The sequence below is a fragment of the Protopterus annectens genome, chromosome 13.part0, assembly GCF_019279795.1.
Source record: "Protopterus annectens isolate FY-2018-M chromosome 13.part0, PAN1.0, whole genome shotgun sequence".
In the NCBI taxonomy this organism is placed as follows: Eukaryota; Metazoa; Chordata; order Ceratodontiformes; family Protopteridae; genus Protopterus; species Protopterus annectens.
In genome coordinates, this window is record NC_056747.1 from 567,882,601 (window position 1) to 567,897,267 (window position 14,667).

A 14,667-nucleotide genomic window follows, 5' to 3' on the forward strand; every position below is an offset into this window, starting at 1 on the left:
GTCAGTACAGAAATGAATTTTGATACTCTTCTCTGCAGTACAAAAGTGCTTCAGCATTTTATGTTTGGTATAGGCTTCCTACAAATGTAGCACACAGCTTGCTACAGTTATAAAAGCAGAAGTCATCTTTTCTTTGCTGTTCAGCTGAATTGAGGACCCTGGCTGGTTCCTGAATCTTAGAAGTGCAAGACAGATTGAAGACCAGAAAATGGCATCAGGAACACGATGATCCAGCCGTGGTTCTGATTGGAGAGCCTGGGTGTATCTTACTACATGGAAAACTATATCAAAACATTTCCTCATATGCCTTGATTCAACTGCACACAGATAAAATGTATTTCAAATATATATTTCAACCCAAGGCCTTCTATCAACGAATATTTGTTAAACTCACCATATATGCCAGCATGGGCAAGACCTCTAGGCAAGTCAATATACATATTACAAGTATCAATAACAACATGCTACAACTAGAAGCATGGGGAAATCTATATAAATCTGATATAAACACTTGTAAGAATAAGCAGTCTATGCAAAGGGGAGTAGCCATTCTTATAAAAGACATCATCAGTTACACTGTCATACTTTACAACTGCCAACTACAAAAAAAAAAAAAAAAAAAAAAAAGAAATTCCCATTATCTCCCTCACCAAAAAAAAAAAAGAAAAAGCTTAGAATCATATCTGTCTACAGTTTAAAAATTGTGGTAGGCACATGCATGGATAAAAACGAGAAACAGTCCTAAAGGCAGAGCAACCTTCTAGATCAAAGATCTGATAACACCAACCACAACTGTCTGTTTGAATGTACTCAGTGTACAAACCAAGCAACTTGAACAGATTTGGCCATCAAAAGAGAAAAGGCCGTGGACAGGATTTAAAGCAGTATTCCTACAAAGAAAAAAGGTTACGAAACCAAATCACATAAGTGACAATATGCCAACTTAACGCAGTATGAAAAGTTATATCCTTATGTATCGCACAGAAATACAGAGCTAGAAGAAAGATGAAGTGTTTAATTGTTCCACATCTCAGAAAGTACTAAGCTCAACAGACTAGTTTCGAATTTTGTACTATAAAGTGTCCAGAGGAAGTGATAGAATTATTCAGCTCAACCTTCTAACCCAACCTGGACAACCACCCATCAGAATAGTAAGAATCAAAACACCAACAGTAGATGATATGACAACTTAAGTATTTTCTAATGCAAGAAAAAATAAGTATGGAAAACTGCAAGGCAATAAGCTAATAGAATGCTGCAAAAACCAGAGCAAAACAAAACAACTTCAGAACATCTCAACTAAAATCCAAGCAAATAGTGAAAGACTGTTCATAATGTCCTGCATTCAAAACCAACAGCAACAACATAACACCACCACCAACAAAGACACAGATAGCAACATCTCAACCCTTTATAGACTACTTTTGTAATTACATACTTCAGCCCAGTAATCCTGTTGTACACCAAAATAGCATCATTATGGAAACATAAAGTGATCTGCATCTCTGACCATCTAATACATCTGTCACCAGGGAATTCCTAACTCAAATGAAACTTTGGATCACCATCAGCATATGAAATACCTTCAGAGCTCCTTAAGATTACTATCACATATATAGTAATATGTGCATATAGTTCATGTAGGTCATTTACACTATGTTGGTGTAAAAGACCTGAGATGTACCTCCGTGGACTATATGAAGAGAGACATTATGGAGCTTTCAGAGTATGTGCCTCTGGCTGTTATGAGCAGCATATTACCATCATCAAGGATAATGCTAGAATATGAGCAAAAAATGATCGATTTCAGGAACTGTCTGTCTTTCTGGTGTCATTCTAAGGGGATTCAAAATTTGTCAATGTGGGAGAACATGGTTAACAGACCATATTGCTTTGTCAAGTATGGTCTGCACCTTTCCCCTGTTGACTTTCGAATACTAGCTAAATGTTTTTCAACCTCCATAGTGCCTTTTTTAGGCAATGCCAAATCGACAAACCTACTGACATAGCAAAATCAAGTCAACTGAGCCTGAAGGTGTCACTGCTCAGTACCAGGTTACTAAATAAAAAACAACCCTCCCTCCAAGCCCTTCTTATACTGGAACATGTAGACAGATGTGCAGTTAACAAGACATTGTTTAAAGTGGCAAAGTGTACCCTGGAAGTGCAAGGTTTCAGTGCCTTCCACAATTTTAGACCAGTAGCTGCACAGAGAAGGGCTAAAGGTGGAGGTGTCTCAGTATACATCTAAATACATCAGTAACAAACATACTTCTATGGTGGTCAAACAGGATGATGTTCTGGAGTTCCTCCACATGCAGATCACCACAGACAAAATCCTTTACCACATCCTAGCCATAAGTCTCCCTCCACGTCCCAAAAAGCTCACAATGCATACTTGGACCTACTGGAGTCACTCACCATCCAACCTAACAGCCTACTTATGGAAAACTTTAATATGACCCCTCTATAGAGTGAGAATCCTATACAACCTCAAATCTACAGGCACAGATATTCCTGGACTTTGTAAATACAAACACCCTTGATCAAATAGTGAATATACCCACTAGATGCTACAATACACTGGACCTCATGTTTGCAAATATGGGAGAATGCTGCACCCCCCATGTCTCATCCTCCCTGGTAAGGTCTGGCCATAAAGCTGTCTCCTTTGAAATCAAAATCAACACTGTTATCCCATTAAAGCCAATAACACTTAGGAACTATTCCAAGGCAAATTACCTTTTATTAAGTGATAGTTTGTCAAAATTCAGTGTCCCTCTAAACCCAGAGAACACAGAAGCCTATGCTGAATTGCTCTCAGAAACTCTGTGCAACCATGTCAATGACTGCATAGAAGCTGCTGTACCTACCAGAAGTAAGTCCAGGACTAGCCCCAGAAGCAAACTGTATTGGTGGCATCCCAAATTAAACACGGTATTCAACAAAAGGAAAATAAATATGGCAAAAATCAGGAAGGGTAATTCCCTCAAAGATAAAAACTCTCTCATCAAAGTAAATAGGTAACTAGGAGGCCTAATTAGGTCAAGCAAAGTAGAACTTTGAGGTTAAGATAGCCTCCCAGATGAAAGATAACCATAGGGCCTTTTTACAGCTATGTCAGAAACATCAGGGGCAGCACACAACAATGTTCCGAACTGGTGGTTAATGGTGCCACATTCACCGAGCTTGGCGAAATAGCAGACAAATTCAGTTCCAACTTTACCTCCTTTCACCACCAACTGTCACCCTAAAAATACCCTCAAATATAACTCCTCCAACTTTAGCTAGGGAGCATGTACTGGCTACAATCACTAAAGCCAAGAACACGGCCTCAGTGGAACCCAGTAACATCCCGGGGTGCCTCCTGAATAGTCTAAAACATGATCTATCAGGACTCCAGGAGTTATTATTTAACTATAGTCTTAAAACAGGCTTTATGCCACATGAATGGAGGACTGTGACAATCACCCCCCTTCATAAGGGAACAGCCTTCAACAGATCCTGGAAACTACAGACTCATTAGTCTGATTAGTCTTATTTCCAAAGCCATGGCAAGAATTATTATGGAAATCATCAGCAATGGCAAAGGAGACCTACAGACACTGGACCCATCCCAGTTTGGTTTTGTCAAATAAAGGTTGTGCTTACTGAATCTTGTAGACTTCCCTGAAAAGGTCAGTAAGGCAATGGATGAGGAGAAAATAGTGCATACTGCCTACCTAGATCTGGCTAAAGCATTTGATACAATACTCTGGTCGGACATTGTCAACAAACCTACAGAATTGGGAATATACCCATTTATAACACACTGGATAGCTAGCTCGCTCAGTGATAGAACCCAGGAGGTTAGAATCAGTGAGGTCACCTCTACAAAGAGGCTGCTGCCACTTGAGTTCCCCAGGAATCTGTGCTGGGCCCACTCCTCTTCGGCATCTACTTCTTGGATGTCAAAGGTCTCTGGCTAACCAAGTTCACAGATGATTGCAAACCAGGAGCAGTCACTGAATCACCCCAAGATGAGACTTGGTGACAAACCCATGCCTTAAAACTCAATATCAAGGAATACATTTTGAGAAGTCTTCCACCCCGTATAACTACATCATCAATAAAACACCCATAAAAGTTGATTCACTATTCTGTGATCCAGGAACTCATGTAGATAGTAACCTAGTCTTCAACCAACATGTGTCTAAGGTAGTAAGAAAATCCTTCTGTGTTGCTCAACCTATAAGTAAGGCATGACATCCAGGTCCAGAAAGGTCATCACACCACTATACTCTGACCTTATCAGACCCATCATAGAGTATAATGCCTCCTTCATTGTACCTGACCAGACACATGCAGCAAATAGAATGTTCACAAAGGTGCTTTACAAAAAGAACACAGGGAGTAAACATAATGTCTTACACTGATCACCTCAAAGCCCTGTCTCTTTACTTGGTATCTATTAGACTGAGGGTATTCTTATTAAGTTCACTATAGTACATTAAGGTAGAACAATAAGCCTGAAAATATAGTCAGACTTGTGTTTTCATGTATGCATTCAGTTTCAGGGAAAGAAAGTTCAGTAGAAAGGAAAAGATAATCTTGCTGGCTAAGCATGAGATGTGCATAAATAACAGTTTTCAAGGAAAGCTACAGGATGTTCCTTTCTCAAGGGAAAGATATGCGTATGTGCAATAGAATGCTAGATAAAGAATAGACATTTAGGCACTGTGAGGCACATGCAAGACAAGGCTTGAAAACCAAGGCTAAAGAGGTATGTAGAACATCACACAGTTTTAATATTATATCTACTTCAGACACAGTCAGTTGAGTCAGTTAAGTTAGCTTTTGGTCTGATATGCAAAATGTCTTTGCAAAACAGACACTTGAGCCTGAGTATAGAAGCCAGGTCAAATATCCATGCTATTCAGGAGGAAAAGACTGTTCAGTTGATATTATTCAGGAGAATCAGAATATACCTGCAGAAACTTTAGCTATATTTATCAGCACTGTTACTGTTATCCAGCATTCTACCATCTCTACAGACTGTTATTGTTTATCAGCAGTGTTATTGGAGACAGTATTTGGATGTTCTTCACATCTAAAAAAGCATTTATAAACTGAAATACAGCGTGTGCAGAATTCATTCTGAAAAGTACAAAGACTTGGCCCATAGAGGAGAGACTAGCACGTGTTCAGCAAACGTTTGGGTAATTAACAAATAAGGACATTCATTCCAGTCTCATTTCAGTTGTTTCCAGTTAATTCTAGTATACTACAGTCTTATCAATTCTTTCAGTATCAGACCGACTTCTGAAAGGTGATCATTGACTGGCATGCAAGGCAGCCCTAGACACTGTTTTGATTAACCTCTTGCACATCCTCAAAACAAACAGCATCAGAATTACTAGATTAAAAGACTAAATTTGATTGTGACATAACATATGTTGGAGACTCAGATATGCTTTTTAGAGAATTCCCATTCCCTGGAACAGGTTCCCTATCCATCCGAAGCAGAGTTCCTTCCTGTCCCTTTTTAGGCACAACTTAGACCAATGGATGGGTAATTGGTAATCCACCCCTGGTCTGTCTCCTACATCTTTGATGGACAGAGGCAGTCAGTAAATCACCAGTATATAAATCAAATTTGTTGATCACATTTGGGTTGCACAGCCAGGCTTAAAAGGGCCCTAATGGTCATTAGCCTAGTATACACCTATGAACCTAGGAACCTATGTCATTAGGGGAGCCAAATCTAGTGGGTTGTGTGTTCATCACATGATCATGCAGTCATAGTTGGCCTATAGTAAATCTTGGTGAAAGCAGTTTTAATCTCCTTCTCTGACTTGTTCATACTTGACAATGTATCTACTTTAATGATATACAAATATGACAGTTACATCTGAGGCCATTACACATCCTGTGTAACTGCTCACTAGCCATAGCACAGATGAACAGAATGCGCTAACAATATGGAAAGAATCATCGCTCCTCAATTTAAGAGCATAATGAAAGCACAACTGATCCCCTTAGTACAACATTCTATTTACATATAATAATTTCAATTGGCATTCTATAAGTTACAGTTTATTATTTCTTCCATACCTCTCAACTATCCATATTTTGGCAGAATGTCCAAATTTTTGCCTTAGTTTTGTTTTTTTCCTCTTAAAATTTGTGGTTTTCTGGCAAATCATTGAGGACCGAAGTCACTAAATAATACTAAATAATGACAGACTTTTGAGTTTCAAGATGTTGTATCCTTCAGAAAACATATAATAAAGAAAAGTATCTCATTCTAGCAACTTTCTAAGTTTATAAGGAGCAATATTTAAAATCTCTCCCTATTTTGGGGGCTTTGTTCCCCCATTATTTCTGGCTTTGTGCAAATTTTTTACACTGAGAGGTATGAATTTCTACATTGTGAAACATAACTCAAATGTATAAAAAAAGTGAAAAATGTTGTAGAGGGCAGACACTTCCCTGTATCTCTATGTGGGGATCTTGAACCCACTCCTCCACTCACTTTATACATATATAGGTTCATAGATGAATACTAGAATAACTGCCCTGAATTACCATTTTAAGCCTAGCCAATGACCTGAGGCCAAAATCAAACCCTGTACTTTGTATTTGTTAAGGTCAAGACCTTAACAATTTTGCCATACCCACCCTGATAATATATGTCAGTTCCATGGTCACACAACAGTGGGGAAATCTGAAAAATCCCACTGCAGTACACCTCCACCCCACACAATACAAGTGAATCAGCTTTTGGAAAACTGCAATTAAAATATTACTCTAAAATGTTGCTTGTTGAAACTGTAGTCACCCGAGTGTAGAATAACCGCAACTTTCTATACCAAATAAACTATAAAACAAAAATAAATTAGTTAAACAGACAAACTGTTTATTTTTAAGTGTTGCTATAAGCTACACAAAATGTTTCTGGCAAATTTTGTAAACAGACTTCATTATATCAAATCTGTATAATTGTTCACTAAAGTGCTCATTAAATGTCGTTTTTGTTTGCTTCTGGCTTAATGGTTTTATTATATTGGCTCTTTCTTTCCTTGTTTCATTATTCTCTTCTGTTTTATGTTATTTAATTTTTTAAAAATCGGCATATAGAGACATACAGAGGAGTACCTCAATATAACAAATCTGTTTAAAAAAGGTAGAAAATATTTTTAAAGGGGGTCACTGTATAATTTTAATGCTCGTCTAGCCTTTGGTAAAGCCAGATTTACCCACCCAAATAATATTTACCTACTTGAGTATCACCTTCATGGGCAAATCTACTTTCCTGATTGAACAGTCAACATTTTTGGCTGAGCTTGCTGCATTCCTTTGGATACACTTCATATATATAAAACATGTATCAATTTTACAGTGATTGTCCTCCTGCTGAATATCATAAACGTAAGTGCACCAGTGATTTATATAAGGATAACTATTTGCATACAATCTTATGGCATTGGAAGCACTTCATGGACTCTTTATGTATTAATAGGTTTATTAATTACATTTTAATAAAGTAAAAGTTTGGAATTAATAACACAACTACACAAATTCATATCATTAGTTGTGGACTGAATTCATTTTCATTCTCTTTGTAATTCATTTTATTTTGCTAGTGGATTCCCAGTGTATTTTTAGCATTTTTGTTTTACTGACGTGGCCTTTTGGCTATGGATCATAAAAACAGTATATTTAGAGTGTGGTTAAGTGTTTACTGGGACATGTAATGTTTTACTACAGATTTTTTTTTGAATCATGAGCATGGTTTGAGATCCGTGCATTGAGAAGACATCTTTGATGTCATATAGCAACTACCTAGGATCATACAGGCCTAATTCATATCCATGCAGTGTACCATAGAAGACTGTGACAAAGTGCTTTGAAATGAGGACATCTGTTTGATAGGTTCATGATGCCATTTTATAGAATAATGTAATGTAAGGTGTCTTTAATCACTTCAGAGTTTAATAAGAAATTTATACTGAAGGCTAAAGGTTGATTCAGGGAACACATCCATGCAAGCATTATGATTAATATAAGCTATTCATAAGTCTTAAAGTTTGACAGACTGTCAAAATGGAGAGGGGTAAAAGGCAATGAACTGCTTGACCCCTGAGGACCACACTCTAAGAACAGAATGTGCAGAGCTTTGCTGAGTCACATTAAAGGTTACAGCGTAATATGAGTATGGCAAGGCACAAACTCATCATGTAAACTCCACCTGCTTCAGCTATTGCTGTTACTGTCTTAATTTAAATGATATCTCTCAGCTGTTTCTGAGTTTGACTAAAATTATGCCTGTGAAGTTGCTTTTTTTGTGGTGGAAATGAAGTAAAAAAAAAAAAATCATACATTACACTTCACATTCTTCCCCTTCAAAAAAGGTATTGTAATTCAAATACCATCATCCTAATCAGCTTTCTGGGTGTTTTATATCTACCTTTTGACATTATTCTTTTTTTTGTTCATTTTTTTTTTATTTTTCAAGTACATTTGAACGAATTCCATAGTATTTATACATAACACCTTAAATAACTATGTTCAGTATTTACATTAGCCTGACACTGTAACAGATCTTAATGTATACAGTTACTTTATAAGTATGTCCAATCCATTATCAGAGCTTTTGACATTATTCTAATTTTAGTTCCTCCCTCCTGGCAAATTCTGAAGCTGTTGCTTTAATTCCCAAGGCAAGAAGTTCTAGAAAATTTGAGTTGCAGTTATAATCATAGCTTTCGTATTGATAATATGACTGTGTGTCATGCTGTGTTTCAGCTTGACTTGAATTCCTTCCTGAAAAATAAGTCACATCTCTCCTGAAATGCACACAAGCTGGAAGTAAGCATGGTAGTACAGTAGTTAAAGAGCAATTAATAAGCAGTTAATAATAAGAACACAGTACATTTTAACACAGTAACAACCTTACTTCTTGTGATTGTCAGGTTGTTCCATTGTGTAAATCTTTTTAGTTTATGAAATGCTATTTCAATATTGTAGTGGATTCACACATAGTCTGCTACTGACCCAGAATTCTGACATCTGGGAACCAGTTTTAGACATCCCAAAATCAGGGAGGCTATGGATATATAAATTAATGAGTTAATGAGGGGCACAGCAAATCTGTGGTGCCACTAATTCCAAGTTAACTGGGTTGGGGCATTACAAATCTATTAAAATATAAAAATGTACAGTGTTTCTAAAGGAAAGAGCAGCAGCATCTTCTGACATTTTACCTGCTAGCCTATATCTTGGTTCCTAAATGATTTCCAGTCTCACCCATTTTGATTACTTTACATTATTTGACCATGCTTCATTATGCACAATTGTTATGTCCATGTGCTAAAATACTTGGTAGCATGTGTTTCCAGCTGTATTCCACTCTTTCAGTAAATTAATACCTTCTTATATTCTACTAGAAAAGTTTTTTTGGGTCTAGAATATTTTTTTCTATTTGAAATAAGTTTTGCAGATATATCCTCATCCATCTCATGAGACACTCCCAGCTCTGTGTTTTGTTCCCTTTTCCTCAACTCCTTCTGTAAGCAAAGTTCAGACTCCTGCTTCTATTTATGTATGGTAAATTTGCAGTCTGAGTACCATTTTAATTACTCTTTACTTACCTGTACTCTTCTTCCCCCTTCTAAAGTCCTAACCATTTTGCTGTTCCATCACTGGCAATTATTTCGCAACCCAAGCATGGACTAACTTTTTTCTTATTTAATTCCTTAGCTACATTTGTCTTACCATTGATGAAATGTCATGAACATCAATGCAGGAAGCATGGACTGTGTCATACTACTAGCAGAGGTGTGGTGTTAGCTAATTGTCAAACACTCTTTAAAGTGACTTCCCTTACTACATTTATAGTCTGAGAACTGACTGCTACTCTTCCACATGGAAATTGAAAATGTTGCCTTGGAAATATTCATCTTCCTGTATATCATGAAAAAGGGGCAAATCGCAAAGATGAAGCTGTCACTTTCTGTGGTTGTATCTGTGTGTATTTGACTGGAATACACTGGCTGTACTTGTTAAATTACAAAGCATAACTGCAGTTAAAATAACTCACACTGCCAACAAAATGAAGAAGAAAAAACAAAAATAGTGTTACTTACAGATCAAACACCAAGAAGAAGAATGTGTGGGACTCGTAGCTGTCAATCAGTTGAACTATAATAGAGAACAGAGCAAAAAATAATTTCAGAAACAGAAACCAAAGATACAACAATGATGACAAGATGAATTGTGCTTCATTTAATTATTTATTTATTCATTCCAGTTGGTGACCGAGGAGGTCCACTGGGCTCAAGAGCCCGTTTTCAGTGGAGGCCCGGGGAGAAAAGCTCCACAGTACAATGTTACATCTCATAATGAAAATACAAATAAAAGATACATAAACTTAAAATACAAAGAAAAAAATTTTTACAGTCAAAAGTAGGTGGAAATTCCACGGACAGCTGGTAAAAGCATTCAATACTAGAGTAATTCATAGTTAAGCAACTAGGATGCTAAATGAGAATTGTCCTGGGGGAAGAGAGGGATAAAGCATAAGGTTAGATGTGAAAATATTAGTTACATTAACAATGTAGGATTAAGGGGAAAATTAGCAAGGTATGAAGTTTAGCCAGGAGAGTAGGAAGATGAGAGCTTGGGTGGTAAAGAATAAAGAGTGTAGTTGCATTTTTTTGAGTTTGCAGGTAGCAATGGAGTTGTGTTTTGAAGGAGTGTAGGTTGTCACATGTCCTCAGAGTAGAGGGCAGGCGTTCCATTTTTTAGCTAGGGAATAGGAGAGTAGAAGTTTACCAGCTGGGCGGTTGGGTTTGTGAATGGAAATAAGGTTTTGGTGAGAAGATCTAAGGGGTCTGGGAGGGGTATATGGTTGAAGAATATTGGATAGTGCGGGGCCGCTGGTAGGTTGGAATATAAGTTTGTGGGTAGAGACTATTTGGAGGTAGTCTAGTTGGTTAGGGAGTTCAAGCCAATTTAAAGTTTGTAAGGAGTTGCAGTGATGAGAGAGGGAAATTGCCTTGGTGGCGAATTTGGAGATTTTATTGTAGCATACTTCCAGTTTAGAGGTTAGGGTGGAAGATAGATTTGTAAGTAGAGGAGCACCATATAGAAGAGATGGGAGGAGATAAGTAGTGGCCAAGGTCTGATGAGTAGAGGGGGAGAGGAATTGATTGTTTCTGTACAGTAGGATGAGTTTTATGTGGGTTTTCTTGATGTTAAGTTGGATGTGTGTATTGAATTTTAAGTGTTCATCAATAGTGACCCCTAGGAGTTTGGCAGAGGGAACGATGTCAATGGTGGAGTTGTTTAGTCTAGTAATATTAAATGAGTTTTTTTCAGTGTGGGTGGATTTAGAGTGAGTAAATAGAAGAATAATAGTTTTGTTAGCGTTAAGTGAGCGGTGGTTTTGGTGCATCCATTCTTCAGTGGTTGAGAAGGCAGTTTGAGTTAGAGACTTGAGATTTGTAAGGTTTGAGGCTTTGCAGATCAAAGTTGAGTTGTCTGCGTATTGGACAATTTTGGTATTGGGAATGGCTTTGTGGAAATCGTTAATGAAGATGTTAAATCGCAGAGTGCCAAGTATGGACCCTTGGGGAACTCCTGTGGGGGTGGGAAGGAAGCTGGAGGAGGCTTGGCCCCATTTCACAGCTTGGGACCTATCTGAAAGGTGGCTGGAAAACCAGGATAGAGTATTTGGGGAGATGTTGAGGTTTGATAGATGATTTAGTAGATGAGTGTGGGAGATGGTATCAAAAGCTTTAGATAAGTCCAGTAGAATGGATGAAACTAAGTTGCCAGAGTCTTGAGCTGAATTGACAGAGTGTAAAAAGGAGAGAAGGGCTGTGTTGGTGTTATGTCCAGGGCGGAAGCCGTGTTGGGTAGGAGAGAGCAGCTGGTATTCGGTTAGGAATGGCATGAGCTGCAGGTGAATGCATTTTTCAAGAATTTTGGAGATGGGTGAGAGGATGGCTATGGGGCGGAAGTTGGAGAAGTTACAGTTTTTACCACATTTATGGAGTGGAAGAATATAAGCAGAGTGCCATAGTTTGGGTACATAGGACTTGAGTAGTGATCTATTTATCAGGATGCTGATAGGGAGTAAAATACTGTCAGAGTCAGTTTTTAAGAAGGAGGAGGGGATTTTGTCAGGGGCATTGGTGCAGGGTTTGAGTTTGGAGAGAAGTTTTTTTATAAGGAAGATAGACACTGGTTTAAGTTCAAAGATAGGAGTTGAAGGAGATGAGGCAGAGGAAACTTGGTCAGAGGGAGGTGGGGGAGTGTTGTTGGGGAAGGTTTTGGTTAGCTCAGCAATAGAAGAGGTGAAGAAGGTATTGAATAGTTTGGCAATTTCTTGGTCAGATTTGCTAGTGTCAAGGCAGGGGTTGTTAGTTGTACCAGGATTAAGAAGAGATTTAATGGAATTCCAGAATTGTTTAGGGTTTTTTGCATGGATTATTTGTAGATGGTTGTAGTAGGACTTTTTATCTGTTATGACTTGTTTTTTGGCTAGGTTTCGTAGTTGTTTGTATTTAAATAGGAATACAGGTTGTTTATGATGTAGATAGCTTTTCCAAGATTTATCTCTTTGTTGCATGATTTTTTTGGTTTCTTTAGTTAGCCAAGGAGCAGTTTTGGCTTTAACTCTTTTTGTTCATATTGGAGCTAGTGAGTTTAGGACAGTAAGGAAATTGTAGTTGAAGAAATCAACAGCTTCGTCTAGGGGTAGGGTTTTTAGTGGGTTCCAGTTGGTGTTTTTAAGGGAGTCAGAGAAGGTGGAAGGGTTAAAGTTAGTTAAATTACGAGTATGTAAGAGTTTGTGGGAGAAAGAGGAAGAGGAAGTGGCTCTGTGGGTGAAGGTAGGGAGGTGGTCTCCTAGTGGGTCAGGAGTGACACCAGATGTAGTGGTTCTGTTAGGGTGAGACACCAGGATCCAGTCTAGGATGGAGCCTGTGAGGTTAGTTTTGTTGGGCCTGGTGGTAGAATTAATAAGTTGAGTAAAGTTGAAGAGATTGATAGATATGGCGGGATTATGGTTACTGATTTTTTGCCAGTCAATATTTACATCTCCCATTATATAGGTTTCATAGTTAATGTTTGAGGAGGTCCAAGAGGGGATGTCTTCCAGGGTTTTGGTGTTGTTATCAGGAGGAATGTAAAGGGAGATGATGCAGATACTTTTATGGTCATTTAATTTTAGAATGCCAGATACTAGTTCAGCGTTGTTAAAGGTAGGGATGGGGTTTGGGAAGGGAGTGATGGATAAGTGATTGGAATAGATTAGTGCTACACCACCACCTGTTTTATTTAGGCGGTCAGATCGGAGAGAGTGAAAACTGGGGGGAAGGAATTCAGTGTCAGTTATGTGTGGTTTTAACCAGGTTTCTGAGATGGCTAGTATGTCAGGTGAATTATGGTTAAGCCAGGCAAGGAAGAGGGTAATTTTATTAGCTAAGCTTTGGGCATTGATGGTGAGGAATTTGAGGTATTTACAATTTTGTTTGTTGTTGGAGATAAGGTTGTTTGTTTGTGAAATGTTTGGTCCAGGGTTGGGATGAATGTCGCCTGCTAAGCTAAGGTAGGAGAGAAGGTGAATAAGTTTGTTAGGAGTGTGTTTGGTTAGGAATTAATGGGAGGGGGTGGATTTAGGTTTGTAGTATTTGGTTGGGATTTGGAAGAGTTTTAATGTTGAGAGCAAGGTGGGGAGAAAGGGAGTTAAAGAAGGAGAGATATTGTGGAAATGATGTGTGGGGAAGGGAGGTGGTGGTTGATATGGAGGGTTTAGGTAAAGGTTGGTATAAGAGGTGGTATGGTACAGAGGGAGAAGAATGAGGAGTAGGAGTGTTGTAAGGGTAGGGATTGTGGTAGGAAAAGAGAGCAGTTTAGAAAGTAGTTTGATTAGAAGTGAAAAGAATTCATAGGTTAGCAAGAGTTAGGTAAGGTTGGTGGGTGGGGAGGAGAATTGCTTAATGAGGTATGGTTGGTGGAGGGGGAGGTGTTTTTTGAGAAAAAGTAGGAGGAGTACTGTGAGGGTATCGGGTGATGTGAGAGGGTGGGAGTTTGGGATGGCAATAAATGTAGGACCACTGGGGTGGGTGAGAATTGGGGGCAGGGTAGAGGAGCAGAGTGAGCCTGCAGAGTGAACGGAGCGGGATAGAACAACAGGGCAGAAGAGTCCAGCTGAAAAAGTATCAGCCACTGCAGGTTGGAACAGAGGTGAGTAGGTAGAAGTACAGTACGATTGGGTGGAAAATAAGTAGAGTATGAGCAGCACTCGAAAAATATAAGGTAGGGAAGGTGGAGTAGAGTTAGGGGAGGTCTGGATTTTGAAGAATTTAGAGGAAAAGTTGTAAATAAAATTAATAGAGTAGGAGCAGGCAAAAGGCGATATGGTGCTGAGACCTAGTGGAGAAAGGAGAAATGACAGGCAGAGAGGATGGGGAGTAAGAATAGAGCAAAAGGACAAGACTCTAAGGTGAAGGAGGATAGACAGTAAATGGAGATAAAGGGTAAGACTTCAAATGAGTACAGAAGGATAGGAGGACGGAGGTCACTAAGTACCAGTGAGAGGGGAGATGTTGTGGTCTGCGGTAGGCTGCTGAGTCGCACACACTGAGGTACCAGTTTACAAAAATGGAGGTTTAGATA

The 14,667-nt window shown here is 38.5% G+C and overlaps 1 protein-coding gene across 1 annotated transcript in view; it reads right to left on the reverse strand.

Annotated features, from left to right (window-relative positions):
* PHKG1 (phosphorylase kinase catalytic subunit gamma 1) overlaps positions 1-14,667 on the reverse strand; it is a 258,717-nt gene that overhangs the window by 49,703 nt on the left and 194,347 nt on the right. Inside the window, exon 4 of the mRNA XM_044054212.1 lies at positions 10,128-10,182. Coding sequence (XP_043910147.1) covers positions 10,128-10,182 — 55 coding nt within the window. The remainder of the gene's footprint in view (positions 1-10,127; positions 10,183-14,667) is intronic.